The sequence below is a fragment of the Anoplolepis gracilipes genome, chromosome 15, assembly GCF_047496725.1.
Source record: "Anoplolepis gracilipes chromosome 15, ASM4749672v1, whole genome shotgun sequence".
Taxonomy (NCBI): domain Eukaryota; kingdom Metazoa; phylum Arthropoda; class Insecta; order Hymenoptera; family Formicidae; genus Anoplolepis; species Anoplolepis gracilipes.
This window is the reverse complement of record NC_132984.1, coordinates 4,222,399-4,240,066: the sequence shown is the minus strand read 5'-3', so window position 1 is coordinate 4,240,066 and position 17,668 is coordinate 4,222,399. Positions and strand designations below refer to the sequence as shown.

Genomic DNA, 17,668 nt, shown 5'->3' with positions numbered 1-17,668 from the left:
CTGTACAATCTGTGAAATAAAATAAGATATCTCTATGATTGTATGTAAGATTATTTGACAGGTATTTCTATTTATGTAATATATGAAACATATATGTATATGCAAATTGATCTTTTATAGGTAAATTACATAAAATTATTATTCCTTATTATGATGATACACCTATACATGTAATTTATAGATTTCAATTCTGAAAGAAATGCAATCTTATTTTGAAGAACAAAAAATTGAAAATCTAAATCTATTAAAATATAAAAAAAAGATAATAATCTATACTTAACAAAATTAAAAATAAATTAACTAAAATAAGAGTATAATATATACTTATATCAAAAACAAATGTTCAACGCAATTACATCATTTGAAATTTGAATTAATACAATTATGGGTACAAAAGAGACAAAAGCAACAGAGAAGATATAAGAGCTTACTTTAAAGGTAAATTTGCACGAGCCGCTGAAACCGATTGTTTGAGCAAAAAGAATCACGTGACTAAAAATAAAGATATCAATTCGTCATTTTTAATTATGTGATCCTTTTAAACAATTGGTTTCAGCGACTCGTGAAAATTTACCTTAAGGATATACCGGACCCACGAGAAAATTCCAGCGTCACCGATCTAATCTTCATCGAAACATTTGATTTGGTTCCAATTCAGAGCAAAACGAGATTGAAATCGGTAGAAACTCATCTAAGATGAGTTCAAACTTGCCTAATTCGAATTTCCACCAATTTCAATCTTGTTTTGCTCCGAATTGAAAGCTAAGGTTTTATACAAGCAACAGTAGATAAAGAAGCTGGCACAAATTAAAGTATGCAATACCGACTGTCAGATTTGGATTAATATTCGTATATATATATATATTTGAATATTGAAACATTAGGCCAAAAGATACAAAAGACAGAAAATAAAAAGCTTCTTTAAAAAATTAGACAAATACAATTTAGACACATTAGACATTATAGACAAATACAAAAATTTACGCGGATTATTTTGTCCAACAGAGAATGAAAAAAAACACAGGATTCAAGGGAAAAAAAATATGATTAATGCCATGTACTAGCAAGATATCCTGGCTGGTGGTGTTTCATAAATATTAAAAAGAATAATTTTATATTAATATTTTAATTTTATGTCATTATGTCAAAGATAAATTTTTATTGAATTTTGTTTTTTACAGCTAACAATATGGATTTAAGTAAAATACTGATTATATGTATATAAGGTAAAAATTTATTTTAAGTATGGTAAAATAAGAAAAATCTGTATTTTTTAAACATATGTTCTTTTTTTTATTTATGTCTTTTTTTCGAAATATATTAGGCTGGCATAAATGTATAAATTTGAATAAAATTAACGATTTTCTCGAAAACGCAAAGGACAAAAATATTTAGGTTTCGGGCATTATTATATTTTATATCGGTTGTTATCATACATATCAGACAATTATGGCTCCTTGCGGTGTCATAATTACCGAGTCATACCCGCGCGACCTCAAGATGTTTTTCGTTATCTTCGTAATTAAAGTGTAACCAGGAATAATAAGATATTGATCAAATTTGATACAGGTATTTCTATTTATATAACATCAAACATATATGCTGATTGATTTTTACGAATGAGTAATATATTCCATATAATATAATGATACTATCTGCAATTTATAATTCCGGTTCTGAAAGAAATCTAAACCTTATCTTATTTTGCAAAACAAAAAATTGGAAATATGGATCGAGTAATAGAAGAAAAAAATAAAGAACTTTACTTGATTAACAGTGTTCAAATTCAATTAACTGAAATAAAAATAAAAGAGATATATCTAATAATTGTGCAAATCAAATTAATAAAATAAATAATATAAATAATTTATGCATTCAAAAATATTTTTTTAATATAAAAAAAACATTTCTTTTTCTAGTTAATCCTCATCATGTCATATAATAATAAATAGATTACTGACCGTGTATTTAAAAGTATGTATAAAAAGATAGATGAAGTGGATAAAAAACTTAACAATATAACATTTCAAGATAAAAACTTTTATGTACAGAATAAATGAATAAAAAAAAATTAAAAAATTGATGCAGTCGACCAGTGATTAATATTTTCTTTTTTAATTGACAAACAATTATTCATCAGGATTATATATTTCTCATTGATATATTTCTTGTATTTATTGCACTTTTATTTTACGTAAATTAAACACTTGGCGTTAAAAATGTCTTGACATATAAATTTGCGAATATCAAGACACAACCGATATGATATATGTAATATATATATATATATATATATATATATATATATATATATATAATATAAAATATGTAAATATGCATATAATATAATGTATAATGTATAAATAAATAAATATTATAATTGATAAACTCTGTCGGGGAACACCAACTGCCTTGACATTTGTAAATTCATGTGTTGAAGGATTCCTGACAAGTATTTTTTTTAAAAATAGACATTTTACTATTGCATTCGTTTATTTTTTCTTATGTTCTACTGTAATACTGTAATAACATACAAGAAATGCACTTTAATGAAACCTACAGAAGAGAATCTGAATATATAGAGCCTGATACTTAACATCGCTTCGCGCTATTCTGCCTTTTTCTTGCGTCCGTAATACACAATGTAACAAATGTATACTTTTTTTTTCTCTCTCTCTCGCTCAGCAATAAACGCAAACATATTTCCCTTAAACGTTATTTTCTTCTTTTTTTCGATCGATATATAAGCGATTCGTACGACAAATTCATCCACCGTTCGCTTCTCGAATACTCACGCATCTAAACGCATACACGCACGCTATTTTTTATACCGCTATTACCGTACTTGCCGCTCTGAAATATGTCATGGTGGAAAAATAAACGAGCCACTTTTTTTCTTTTTCATGCGTTTCACCTCTCTTTGGCCGTGAGAATTAATCAAATAACTACATTTGGAGTTAAAAATCGCTCGCAATCAGGAAATTTCGCCATCTCTTTGCCTTCGCTTTCTTTTTTTTTTTTTTTTCTTATTTTATTTTGACTTTTACGCTTTTTTCCCCTTTACATTATCGCGACAAGTGTTATCAAAACATAAAAATTTATCCTCGCGGAATGGAATCGTCACGCGATTTACACATAATGTAATTAATAATGCCTTTATGTGTTTTATATGTATAAGCAATATCACTCTTGTAGCAAATTTGATTGTATCAGCAAAGTAGGATTGCTCCAAGATAGGAGTGGACCTTTAATTGGCAACATTGCTAATTATGCATAATGTTTTTGTAAGAATTACAGCTGGGAAATTCGTTTCATTCAATCGAGTCTCCAATGTTCTTAAAAACAGCTGTTTGATTACGATTAGAGATTCAATTTATAAACTTCAAGTCACACCACGCGTATATAAATTTGAAATTTACAAAGACTAGAATTTCAACGTTTTTTCGGTACATTTTATCATCTTTTACAGGTACATTTTTTCTAATTGTGCTGTTTCTCGAAAACATCATAAATTATATTATCTTGTGCCGCTGATTCTCGAACTCGTTCGCCATAAAACGGCAGGTTTTCGTTAAGATGCGATGTTTAAAAGTTGTTTAATGAATTACCAAGCAACATTAAGAAATGATTCTGACTAGATATAATGTATAACACCATAAACTATAACAGTATGTTCCCTCTCCCCTCTCAATTACGACACTCTTATTTACGGAATAGACGGTCTAGAATCTCAGGATCCTATTCAAAGATCCAAAAAACCAGCGATTTGAGAATGCAAGAATATATTTTTACATACATTTGCGCAAAAAATTAAGAAAAAAAGTGGGTGAAATTGTGATAATTACATTTCGTACGCATTGAAAATGTAAAACAAATGTAAAAAGACTAAAAACGACGTAAGTAATGAACGATTGTACATAGTCTTGAACATTGATGTTACATTTAGTAATATGATCATTTTGAAACTAACAAAATTTATTGATAACGGCATTTTTTACGACCAAGGAGCGGCTTTTGAAAATTACACAAATATAATCTATATTCATAAATATATGTATATTATTTAATGTGCAATGGTGTTAAGAGCTCTTTCTTTTTCACTGTCATAAGCACGCACGCACGCACGCGCGCGCGCACTCTCTCTTCTAAATAAATTAAAAATAAGTCAATTACAAAACTCTTGATCGCGCACATATTTTTGGATAAGAGTATGTTGTCCTTAATATTTCATGAATAATTCAGAGATGGAAAGTTCAGCGACATCGTATCCCGTTCTAGTTCCATTTCGAAGAATATGATTTGTATAGACGCTATTCTAAAAGGTACTGTTACTCGGCTTTGTAATTCGTTATCGTCTCGGCTTTGTATCGTTCGTCTCGCTAAAAAAGTGACGTTACATTCGGCGCTTAAAGTATTAAAAGGACGACGTATAATGTATATAATTTCTTAGCGTTTTCGCAAATCGAGCGCACAATTTTCGTCGCATTATTATTCGTACAATAACGTGTCATGCGCGTGACATTTCGCCAGCATGGCATGCGTGACATTCGTATAACTTTTATATTTTTGTTCGCATCATAAAACAAAGGCGACATTGGAACTCGCAGGATTCCCTCTCTTTCGCATACATTTTTCGCAAGTTAGGGATTTAATGATATAAAGTTATATAATTTAGCGACCTCGATTATCCAGTCGAGGATAATACACTCATACACACGAGCACACATATACACGTACATACACGCGTACGAGTCTCAACGGAGAAATTTCGAAGTAAAATAAGAAAAGAAAAGAAAAGAAAAGAAAAAAAAAAAAAAAAAAAAAAAAAAAAAGAAACATCGCTACGGATCACATTTTCCGTGTGGAATTCATTGTTCATCGTACATTCGAATTAGGACAAAACGCACCGCATCTTCTCGGCGCACGCTTAGCGCTAAACATGCGGCTTCTCGAATTTTTAATCGAAACAAGAAGAATCTCTTGCACGTTCTGATTCGATTAGGATGATCGGACGTCATGTTTGGCGCTAAAAAAAACACGTGCCGCTAAAACATGCGGTCTGATTGATGTGACGCGCTATACCATACTGTTGTTGAAGGATTCACCCGTCGAAGGACTACAAAAAATGAAGCGCGGGAACAGGTCTTGCAACAGCTGTTCCATACGAGTATGTTAGTAAAGAGGATTAATTAATCGCGATACTTTGTTTTGAGAGCAACAGGTTACATCTTCGGCACATACTTTTCGCCATCTTGCTTATCTCGCGGCGGTTCGGTTAATCTTAGTAGCTCATTTTTTCTTTAGTCGGTGATTTTTTTTTTTTTTTGCCTTTTATATAGTTATACTAGAGAATATTATTGCGAGAAAAATTATGAATATGTAACGAACAAAAAATCAGCCGCGAATCTAATGTTCTCGACTGAACATTTTGATCGCTCATTCATTTAGGTTTTAATTTTACGACGGATCGATCGATCGAAATGATTGATCTCGCCGAGTATTAAATGTGCTCTAAACAGTTCTACGTTTTGGTTAAAAAATATTATCCTTGTTTAAATTAAGAGTACATTTAACGAGTACGTTTTAAAGAGCGTGTTAAATTAAAAACGTTACGTTGTGCGTTTATTTTTTGTATATTCTGTAGCCTCTTAAAAATTTTAAAACTGTTATCAGACGGACATAATCTTAACATGTTTACACATGAAAAGAGAAATTTATTTCAAATTCCCTTTCGTTTTTAAAAACTTGAACGATTTTTTTTTTATTATTTATTATAAACGATTTTTATTACCGATATTTAATTATTATAACTTAATAATATAATTTAATCTAATACGTTTCAATCCGTCACTGTACGCGTAAAATTGTTGACCGCATCTCGAACTTTTATTATTTCTGTTAACGAATATTTAACGCACTTTTTTTTTAAGGAAAATATCTCTAATATTTAGAATTAAAATTAACGTATCATTAATTTATCTTGTTAATTTCTTCTTATAGGACACCCTTAGAAAGCAACTCGGGGTTCTACGAAAAAAGAATTCTTGAAGAGAGCACAACGATAGTTTCGAGGGGAAAAGGAGAAGAACCCGAAACCATAATCACGGAGACTATATAGGGTCCATAATTATATAAAGTGCTTGAAGAAATGCGAACACCTCTTTAAACAAGGTCGATTTAATACGAACGATCTAAAAGTAATAGTAACAACATATAGTCATGGCCACATTCGGGACAATATGAAATCACACCAAACATTAAAAAAATTAACGCTATACACTCACATATGGTGTACACGTACGGTATACGATCGACAACAAAAAAAAAAAGATTGCAATTGTCTTCACTTTCGAGCGAGAGCGATATCTCGCAATTTTTGTGTCTAAAAAAAAAAAGAAACAAAAAAAAAAAAAAAAAGTATCGCAAGCGACTCTTTGTCATCGATCGACACGGTGTTTAGATGGGGTAGGGGGACTGAGGGAGAGGGGAGAGGGCGGGATCACTAAACTCATATATAAATTGGCGAGATTCAGTCTTCGTGTAAAAGAAAAAAAAAAAAAAAAAGAATAGCTCCTATAATATTACGATATTTATGTTTGCGATTAATTAAAATGTTTATTTATATATCACAGCACTCGTCAGCGTTCATCATATGAAGAAGAGAAGAAGAAGAAGAAGAAGAAAGTAGAAGAAGAAGAAGAAAGTACTCTCCCCCGATAATCTGCGATTATATAGACTCCGTTTTATCGTCGCAGGACTCGATCGATTACCGATGCTTGACTCTATCACAGAGGCGCGTCGATTATTATGAGTCTCATAACGATTTATTGGACAGTTTTGAATAATGATATGACCTTAATCAACGGAAAGTCAAACGGAATGGCGAACTAACTTGCTATCCTACAAACGTTCTAGTTCATAATCTCGGAGAAATCGAAACGATCCTAAATTCCTTTGCGAATTATGTGCAAAGAATTGAGGCGTCGAAAAAATTTTAATTAATGAAAAATAACGGTGAAAAAAATGTTCAATGAATAGAAGACACAAAGCTGTAACTGGGTTTTATATTCACGAGATATAAAATATTTCGTTTCGTGCGTAAGATTATAACACCATCCTAAAATACATGATTTTCATAGTATTTTATTAGAGTATAATTTCGACTTGAAAACTCGTGTTTAATAACAAAATTAAGTTAAAACTCTACACTTCTTGAATATAATTTCAATTTAAATCATAGTATCTGCTATGATATAGGGTAAACACTATAATTATGTATAGTTCAACAAAAGCAAATTAATTCTTAGATCGCGGAAAAATATTTTTGAATTTGAAGCATAAAAATGGCAAGAAAGAAGTTATACATTTTTAATGCATTTCAAGTTTTGTCAGTAAAAGTTTTAGGTAATGTCTTTAAGGTTGACTGAGGCTGCAGGAATTACCATTTACACATCCGTGTTACATTTGTACACGGTCCTATAAAAACGGCTCGATCATTTCTTCGTTCAGAAAAAATTTCGTAATAACAATGTATTATTTATTATTAATAAAAATATCGAGAGTTTGTAGACAAAAAAATAATGCGTTGAAACTGTCAGCTTCTGGTTAGAGAAAAAACTTTTACACAATCTATATAAGATATATTATCTATATAGTCCGTTTCGTTATACTGTTTACCCCAGAAAAGTGAGAGAAAAGTGCCTTCAGTGTCATTTCCCTTTCGTTTCCCGTTAGCTAAAAAAATGGATATCGATGACCCTGCATTAAGCATATCGTTACGATCAGATGATTGATATACTGCTTATAAAACTGAGAAAATACGTTCCTTACTTTAATTATGATGCACGATAGGTAGGTCTAGAAATATGCTACATTTTACATATCACAGAACTACACGTACACCCGCTATCCACATTTATTAAAGAAAAGATGCCAAAAAAAGAAAAAAAAAAAAAGAACTCGAAATTACATTATGTTGTAAACCAATCCAAACTTTTTATAAAGTAAAGTAAAATATAAATAGCATCAGTAATGATTATTTTAATTTTGTAACAATAGTTCTTCTCGTTAAAGGAAATTAATTAATTTTATAGTTTGATATTTTTATTCGGTGCTCTTTGTTTCTCGATTTAGATGAAAGATTGATTTGATAGCAGGTGCACGCAATGTGCGAGAGTATTTAATATTTTTTTTCATGCTCGCAACACATACATTTCCTATTATTATATCACTATTCATCCACATATGCAGTCAGACTGACAAAGTAGGCGCATGTGTCGAGCTGAATATTCGCCGGTCAAGAATCCTAGAATCCAAGGATCCTTTAACTCGAAGTTTTAAGTATCCATTTAGCAGTAAAAAAGTTTGATCTTTCAGGGATAAAATTATCTAAGATCTTGCAAAGTTTCTTTCTCGAAAAGCGTCGAAGAGAGAGATTTGAACAAACAACAGATATATCCGAAAAGTTCTGCATATTCTGCAACACTTGAAGCAAGAGATTTTACAATTATAAAAGATTAAAATTAAAAAAAAAAAAAAAAAAAAAAAAAAAAAAAAAAAAAATAATCGTAAACTATATATATGTATAAATATGTTCCGAAAATACGAAATCCCTATGAAACTCAAAACTGCCAGAATTTCCAAGTAGCTCCCGAAAACCCTTTACGTTTTGTAATTCGAAATTGTCAAAGTTTCGAAATTCTCAACTGCGGGAATGTGTAAAAGAAAAAAACCAAAAAAAAACCTCCTTAATCGCTAGTTTTGAAATTTATCTTTTGCACGGTTACATCATATTTCACTGAAGATACCCGAAAGATATTACGAGTTTCAAACTTTCAGGGACTTTCCAAAACTCTCCTTCTCTCTCTCTCCTTTTTCAAAAAGACTCGAGAGTTCCAAAAGAGCTCTTGGAGCGTTGTGGAATCCGGGATTCCAACAAATCTGAAAATCTATCTGAAAATCCTAACAATTTTGCCGACACACGACAAAACTGTAAACAGCAATCCTGAAATATGAATCTTCAGAGATGCGAGGATCCGAAGACACGAGCATCCCGATCCCCCAGGAACTGCAAACGGCCCACTTCGTTGAACATTATTGACTATCGTTTTTTTTCTCCCCGTAAAAAATACCGTAGATTCTACGACAATTAACAGCGTCCGAAATCAAAAAATCCCCGGATATTATTATGTCCGATCCCTATAAAGTATGCGTGAATCTAACCGAGACTGAATGGGACCTTTCTCTGCGAAAGGGATTTCTGCATCTCTACATTTCGTGCACTGTGTGTGCGATGAGATAATGGCTAATTATTATTTATAAAAACAAGTTGCGAGAGTGAATAATCGCCACGCGGCAACAATCAACAGTTATTAATTAATGGCGTCCCTGCGCGAGTGCATTCCTGCATTTATTTATCCGTAATTAATTCTCTGGCCTTTCTAGAAAATTTAAAAAAGAAAAAAGAAAATTTTTACACCGCAATTTTTGTTCAAAAAGAAAAAAAAAAAAAAAAAAAATAATAGTAATAAGTCATATATGACAATCGATAAATACGATTATAATTATATATTATTTTATAGTTCTTTATATTTTTAATTATGCAATATTAATTGCTGTTAAACAGAGCGAAATCGACGAGAGAAAAATGCTCGTTCGAAAAAAATGAGATTTTCAAATAGTTGCTTCCTTCCCTGATTGAGACCAGAGAATTATCTCGTTTTGTTTCTCTTTATCACACCGTCACTTGCTATTTTTTTTCTCGATAATTACATGATATACGGTGGTATGTGCAGAGTAATCTGGAGGCTCGCAAAATTGCTACACGCTGCTAATAAAATGTTATCACATGCCCTATATTAGCCGTGCGCCAATTATTAGTTCGACAATTAATCGGGCATGCTGATTAAAAAATGTCCTCCGGTACCGCAAAGGGCTGCTTCAGAATACAACAATATGTTATATCCTTAGTTCATTATACGCAAGACAATTCATCCTTCAACCAGTAATCTTTTGTGAATCCGCTAAACGCAACTTCAAGACATTTGTAATCTCAGCGCAAAATCTGGAGATTAATTTGTTCAAAAATTCTAAACAAATTAAAATTTACACTCATAAGAATCTTTTTCTTTGTTTTACATGGAAAACTTGTTATGTGAACATTTAAGAATTGCTCCGGGAACGGCAATTGAATAAATAAAAAAAAGGGGGGCTTTGAATTTTTGTAAGAACAAATAAATCTTGAAGGAAACGCTAGTTACTGGTCGAAGAATGAAAACATTAGCAAAAAGTAAAGTACAAGTATCATTCACTGTTCACCGGAGTGAGAAATGACGGCGCAGTAATTTGGACCGTTGCTTGTCACAATCAACTAAAATAGCAGGTACAACTGAACTGTTTAGTATTTCGATGGCGGCCAGTCCGCGCTTACGGGGCGCAGAGACAAGACCACTCAGTGGCCAATTGCATAAACATCAAACAACAATGTATCATATAATCATTCGTTGGTTCAACAACAAATCACTTTCGATATATATATAAAAATAAGGTATCAAACTTTTTTGCGTCGAGGTACACAGCCATCGTGACTACGTGCTTAATTTACGTGTGTTGTCCCTTAAAAAACCATCTGCGTCTCTCCAAGGATCGAACGTACGAGCCTCGTCAAGATCCTCGATTAAAGAGATATTTCACTTGTTAACAAGATGTACAAAGATTAGAGTCCAAGAGAGAAACAAGCTTAAAAAATCAGAGGATTATATATATGTATATATTCAAGGATTGAGTCAACAAGAAAATATCGAATTATCCGCGAAAATATAAAGAAATTTTAAATATATGAGAATTAAAATCTTTCGAAGTGAAAAATTTTAGAAATTTAGAATGTTGACGAGATATCATTGCATTAAAAAAAATCCCGGATAAATGTAATGCAAGATATACATATATATTTAAAACTCAAGATATTAAGTTAAACTTGGAAGGACTTGGTAGAATTTCAAGGATCCAAAGACCTCGAGGCTCGCTTTTAAATTTTTGTAAAATCGTCGGAGCTTACGGGACACTTATTTTATAACGCTACGATTAGTTGTATCGGAGTGCCCAGAAATCAGTTTAGTTCCGTCAGCGAAGCTGTTCCAGACGAATAGACATTCTACAGCTGTTCTACAGCATTCTACTCTATCTCTCTCTCTCTCTCTTTCTCTCTCTCTCTCTCTGTCTCTCTCTCTTTCTCTTGTACGATTTTTATTTTTTCTTTTTTTTTTTAATTTTTTGCTTGCGGAACAGAGGGCACGACAACTTGTTCATTATGTGCTTGAGCACATGAAAAACGGCTTAATTTTTATGCAAAAGGCCTTACAAATTTTCTTTCCATATAGAGCATATCGCGCGTTTTATTCGCTTTTATTATTTTTTTTTCTCTCTGTGTATGTGTGTAATCTCACGCGAACTATATAAATAAATTATAAATTACACCTGATATATATAGTCTTAACCCACCCCCTTCTATATGTTTCGTGCATTTCGGAAAAAGCATTTATAATATAGTTACAATAGTACTCGCACAAGAGGATTACTATTTATTCTCAATTATATTATTAAAGGGATTTGTGGACCATCAACGTGACGATCAACATCTAGAATCGATATTATATCGTGTGTATGTTCGCTAATGATGCTAAATATTACATCGAAAAACCAGAAATGTGCCTCGATTAATTAAAGCGCCGTTCCAATCTTTTTGTCGCTTAACAATTTGAGTCCATATATGTATGTATATTAAACTTTCCGATTCGAGAGAAAGACAAATGAAAAGATAAATGAAACATATTATAACATTCTTACGATTAGAATCCGCTCATAGATGCAGTATTACAAAAAATATAATTTTTAACTTAATATAATATAATAATTAAATTTTTAATTTAATATAATAATAATTTAATAAAACTAATATATATATAACTGAAAATGTATCATATAAAATTTACATAAGAATAGATAATTTTATATAACAATTATGTAACCTGTAATAATTGTTATAACTGCTTATTTCATAATTTTTATGATTTTATAATTTTTATAATTTTATAATTTTTATGATAATGATTCATATTTTATGATTTATAAGTTTCATAATTTTTACGATTTTTCATATATAGGATTTTAGATTCGATGTTGGATTTGAGAATCATTTTATATAAAATTTATATTACAACACTTAATATTATAGTGTATTATCTCAATACATATCACTTGCACTCAAATTGTTAAACATTTATTTTTCTTAAACTTTTCTGAATAACAAAATTAAATCTTTTTTTTACCAGCATATGATGCTCTTCGAGCAACAATTTCGTTGATTAAATATCTGGAAATAAATACTGAAGAAACATTGAACGGGCACAATTCCAGAAAGAATTAATGAAAAAACAAATAAAAACAAGTGTTACATTAAAGATATATAGTAGACTGCCGATTTTTCTTAAAACTGTGATATCAATAAAAAAATAAAAAAATTAAAGTTCAAAGACTGATTTCAAACAAAAAAAAACAAAAAAAAACAAAAAAAAAAAAAGAAAAAACAAATCTGTATAAATAATCTTTGATATATCTCTTTAGAGAATTTCAAACAATATATTAGTAATTTTTCAAACTGTTCAACAAAAGTATAAATTCCCTTTTGCAAGGTGGTAAAGAAAGTTCACGAATTAAAGTCGAAGAAATATTCTGACCGATTGAACAATTCGAGTTTACAATCCAGAGAACGCATCACAAATATTCCAGCACAAATATTGTTAGATTCCAACAGGTCAATTAATCATCATCGACAGTCTACCGCAGCTAAATTCGATCCGCTATCATAGATATCAAGAACACCCGATAGGCGGGGCCTTGCCTGCTTCCTTACCTACTTCCTCTTCATTTAGCCCGTACTCCGACGGTTTTGCACCGTGGAAAGCGTCACTGCTGCACTGGTGTAGGCGGATAAGGATATCCGTACGTCGGCACCGCTTGAAACTGGCTGTAGTGACCCATCGATTGGTAGGCGCAAGCGCCGGCGTTGGGCGGCGGTCGATTAGTCTGGAAGAACTTGTTGTTGACGAGATTCTGAATCCCGGAGTCCGCGTGCCCACCGGACGGCATCATGAAGGGCGGCGGCATCGAATATACATTCGGCCCATTCTGACCGCCACTAAAGCCGTTGTTCTGTCGATTTTGGAAACGATTACCTTGATAACCACCAGCGGTTCTACCTTGGTATCTGGGTGGTGCGCTGGCGGTCTGATGTGCCGGTTGACACGCGTTGTTAGCCGTCTGGTAACTATTCTGTTGATAGCCATTAGTAGACTGTCGTTGTTGTTGTTGTTGTTGATAAGAGTGCTGCGGTTGATAATTATTTTGACGATTAGTTTGATAACCGCTGTTACGCTGATGAGTACGCGCCACCATTTTCTCCTGCGCTGTCACCTGATTCTGATTATGTCCATGCTGGTTCTGTGGCATCATAAGTTGATTCTGCCAGTTATTTATCGTCGGACTGATATTGTTCCTAGGACTTCCGTGAGAATTGTTATCTTTATTGCCGCGTCCGTGGCTCCATCGTTGTCGTCCTTTGCCATATTGGTTCCTCATAGAATTTGCAATGTCTGCCAGTTGCGGATTTATAACTTGACCGGCTTCTTCCAGCACTGCGATCAATTCTTTTGCCTGTCTCGCATTATTCGGCGTGAAATAAGCGTAGGCGGTGCCGGCGCTCTGGCAGCGACCGGTTCTGCCGATCCTGTGGATGTAGTCCTCGGAGCTGTTAGGATAATCGAAGTTGATGACGTATTTAACATCCTCGACGTCCAAGCCGCGCGCCGCCACATCGGTCGCGACAAGAATCATAGTCTTCCCATTGCGAAATTCTGACAAAACGTAATCGCGCTCCGGCTGCGATTTGTCGCCGTGAATCGAGATAGCTGACCAGCCCTCGCGTTTGATCGTCTTCGTGATATCGTCCACCTTCTTTTTCGTCTCCACAAAAATGATCATCTTGCTGCCGCGTTCGGTTCCAATTTCGCGCAACAACTGCGACAGTTTCATTTCTTTCTCGTGTTCTTGGCAGATTTCAATAATTTGTCGGATATTGTGATTGGCTGCCAAAGTTAAAGAGCCGATATTGATCTGGATGTAATCGTTGAGAAAGTCCTCGGCAAGAGCTTGTACTTCTTTCGGCCAAGTGGCAGACCACATGAGCACCTGCCGGTCAGGCCGAATCTGTTCGATGATTTTACGGATCTGCGGTTCGAAACCCATGTCCAACATTCGATCAGCCTCGTCCAATACTAAGTAGGTGCACCTACGTAGATTAGTGGTGCCCTTTTCGAGGAAATCAATCAATCTGCCGGGTGTCGCGATGCAAATCTCCACCCCGCGTTCAAGATCACGAGCTTGAGGCCCCTTTGGTGAGCCGCCGAAGATGCAGGTATTGCGAATGCACGATGACGAGCCAAAATCGCGTGCTACTGTCTGAATTTGTTGGGCCAATTCGCGCGTGGGAGCGAGAATCAGAACAATTGGGCCATCACCGCGGTTGAGGCGAGGCTGATGATTGATATGCACCGTTGCCGGAAGGATATACTAAAACAAATAGAGAAGTAATGCTTTGTATAAAATTTATTTTATTTTATTTTATATATTGTATTAAAAATCACACATATTTTATATCTGATTCAAATTTATTTCTTTGTATTGAATTTATCAATCAATTTTTAAATAATGCTATTCAAATATTTTTATTAATTCTGAGAATCTCTAATTTAGCTTCCATTCTCTTGTCATGGCTTCTCTTAAATTATGACATCAAATAAGAGAAAATGCATAAACTTTTATCTTGCATTTTATGATAAATAAATTAGTTTTTTTCATACACCACTATTTGGTTTTAACATTCATTCAATATGACTATAAAAGAACAAAAAATCTTAATTTAATACACAATACTCACTGCCAAAGTCTTCCCAGAACCAGTCTGCGCAATCCCAACAAGATCCCGTCCACTAAGAGCAATCGGCCAGCCCTGAGCTTGAATTGCAGTGGGTTCTGCAAATCCTTGCTTCTTAATTTCTTCCATTACGTAGTCTGGAAAATTGCTCTCGTCAAAATTCTGGATCGGTGAAGGGGTATTATTGCCTTTGACAGTGATCTCCTTGCCCACATGATACATGTTGATCTCTTCAGGTGTTCTGTTCAGAACATTCATATGGGGAACATACAAGTTCTTCGCTATTTGTGACAATTTGGTCATATCCCAAGTAGGTTTCTTTAATGAATCTCCTGGATTCTTCCTGTTGTTCTGTTTCTTCGTGCCATATTCCTTCTGGCTCTGTTGCTGACTGTTCCAATAAGTTCCGCCACTTCCTCCAGTACGATTAATATGATCTCGATTATTCCCCCTGGTCCTATAACTAAATTAAAACTTATGAGTGTCTGAACAAAGAAACGGCCGGAAAATAAAAAACATAAAGGACAACATCTTTGTCTTTCATCATACAATCTCAAATTCTCTTTGTCAAATTAATGTGTGTTTGTATATATATTTACCTTTTTTAAATTTTAAAGAAAAAAATAAATAAATAAATTACACTTACTGTACAATATTTTTAAGCGTCGTAACTACATTTTTTTCACCGCGACCAATTTACCGCGATGAAAATTTTTGGATAAAAAAAATCCGCCGGGCACAAAAAATGGTTTGAAATCCGTCGGATTTAATTTTGCCTAATAGATATAAAATGGAGCGAGCAACTATAAGCTCGCAGCGCGAAATGGCGGCCGCTGGGCCCAAAGAATCCGAGACAGCCATCGCGAAAAGGAAAAAATCTCACCATCCTTCGTAGCTGCCGAAGGACGTACTTACCTGCCGTGCGTTTGCGGGTGTCCGTTGTACATATTTTTCCGGTATCCGGCTCGAGTCTATTGACAGTTGAATCGACGGAGGTGGATCCTCTCGCAAGCTGGGCCCTGAAATCGCGAAGAGAGACGGCGCGCGTCAGCTGTGTACTATCGTCTATTCCTGTGTCTCGACAACGGAATCGTGGACGTCGAGGGGCGAAAAATGCGTGTAACAGTCCTCGGTAACTTGGCTCGGATGCTGTCGCGCGCGAGCAACAGTACTCGCGATGTCACGAACGAGCACTCGACAGCAAATCCACGGACTCAACCCACAGGAGCCGGCGAACGGAGCTGCTAACAGACTGACAAGCTCCGAAAGGACGGAAGCGGCCGACTGAAGCACCGCGCTTCGCGCTTCCGCTTTCACATGCGGCATCGACCTGCGAGTCAGGCCGCGCGCGATTGGCCCGGTTGCCGCGCACGCGCATTCGTCGCGATCAATGGCCGCCGGTGAAGATTCGTACACGGTTGCGGACATCGTGGAACGGACCGTGATGTGAGAAAATTATTACGTCATGGAACTGACAGTAGAGAGAGAGAGAGAGAGAGAGAGAGAGAGAGCAACGTGCTCCCGAATCGAGATATTTTTTTTTTCATTTTTCAATAAACAAAGTAATACATATAGGCAGCTTTTCGACAAGAAACATGTCACAATTCTCGATAATAAATTGTGACGTTGTATTTATCTGCATTTTTTTTTTTTGTTAGAAAGTTCTTTCTGTATATCATTTCCTCTCCTTGATAATTAGGTAGAAAAATTTTCTAATTTAATTTTGATGTTAAAAGAAAAATTTTTGTCTGGTTTTTATACATTTTTTATTCCATTCTATAAATTTTCTAAGATAAAAATACATTTATTTATTATTATATGTTGATAAGAATTAAATACAATTAGAACAAATAGATTAGACATGTCTATATGAGAATCTAGTCAACAGAGGCTCTTATTATATATTGTTATATTAAATAAGATTAATATAAAAATTATACTAAGTCAAATGTGTTTTTTAAAGCGAAAGAAATGCTACCTTGAATTTAAATTATCTTTGTTTTTTTGTAGGAAACATATAAATTTAATAAATTATCTTGCTTGCAGATTTCTGCTAATTCCACATTTATTTCTTGAATAGTCCTTTCTTTTTCCAATATAATGTTACATGTCTGTAGTATTTTCTCAATTTTTTACTTAGGCTCATTGTCAAATATGTTCTTTTGCTTTTATTTACGCATCTATTTTCTCTAAAATCTACAAAACATAAAAAAGCAACATAAAAAGTATAATTAATTAACACAAAACACTATTAATTCAATGTAAAAGAAAAGTTAATTATACCAGTGTTTTTTCACTAAAGCTATTTCCCATCTTTTGTAAATATTCATATTCTGCAGTTACACGTTCATTATCTAATTCCTGGATTTTTATATTTAATGTATCAAACGTTGTCGATTTTTCTGTCACATTTTCTTTCAGTGATTCCATCTTTTAGAAGTGTGACAAAAAAGTACAACGGCTAAGATATTATAAAGAAAAACATTTGTCATATCTGCACACACATTTAACATGATTGTAGCAAGTACTAACTTGATTTTCATTAAGAATTGTTTTCTCAGATCGATCTTTCATCTTGTCAAGCTTTTCTAATACATATTTTTCAGCTTTGTTTACTTCTTCCAAGAATTGGGTAATTTGATCATATTGTTGTAATTTAAATTCAATTATCATTTGCGC

General features: G+C 33.6%; 1 protein-coding gene across 2 annotated transcripts; it reads right to left on the bottom strand.

The window, feature by feature from the left end:
- Positions 1-2,474: 2,474 nt before the first annotated feature.
- Positions 2,475-16,293, bottom strand: LOC140673687 (uncharacterized). Of its 2 annotated transcripts, XM_072906779.1 has the most exons (4): positions 15,905-16,293; positions 14,993-15,452; positions 13,471-14,625; positions 2,475-13,383 (listed from the first exon to the last, which is right to left on the bottom strand). In XM_072906779.1, exons 1-4 carry the CDS (start codon positions 15,934-15,936, stop codon positions 12,964-12,966), a joined length of 2,067 nt encoding a protein of 688 aa, XP_072762880.1. In that variant the 5' UTR covers positions 15,937-16,293; the 3' UTR covers positions 2,475-12,963. The 2 variants fall into 2 exon arrangements, with proteins under 2 accessions (XP_072762880.1, XP_072762879.1); XM_072906778.1 differs by having other exon boundaries at positions 2,475-14,625.
- Positions 16,294-17,668: the final 1,375 nt, after the last annotated feature.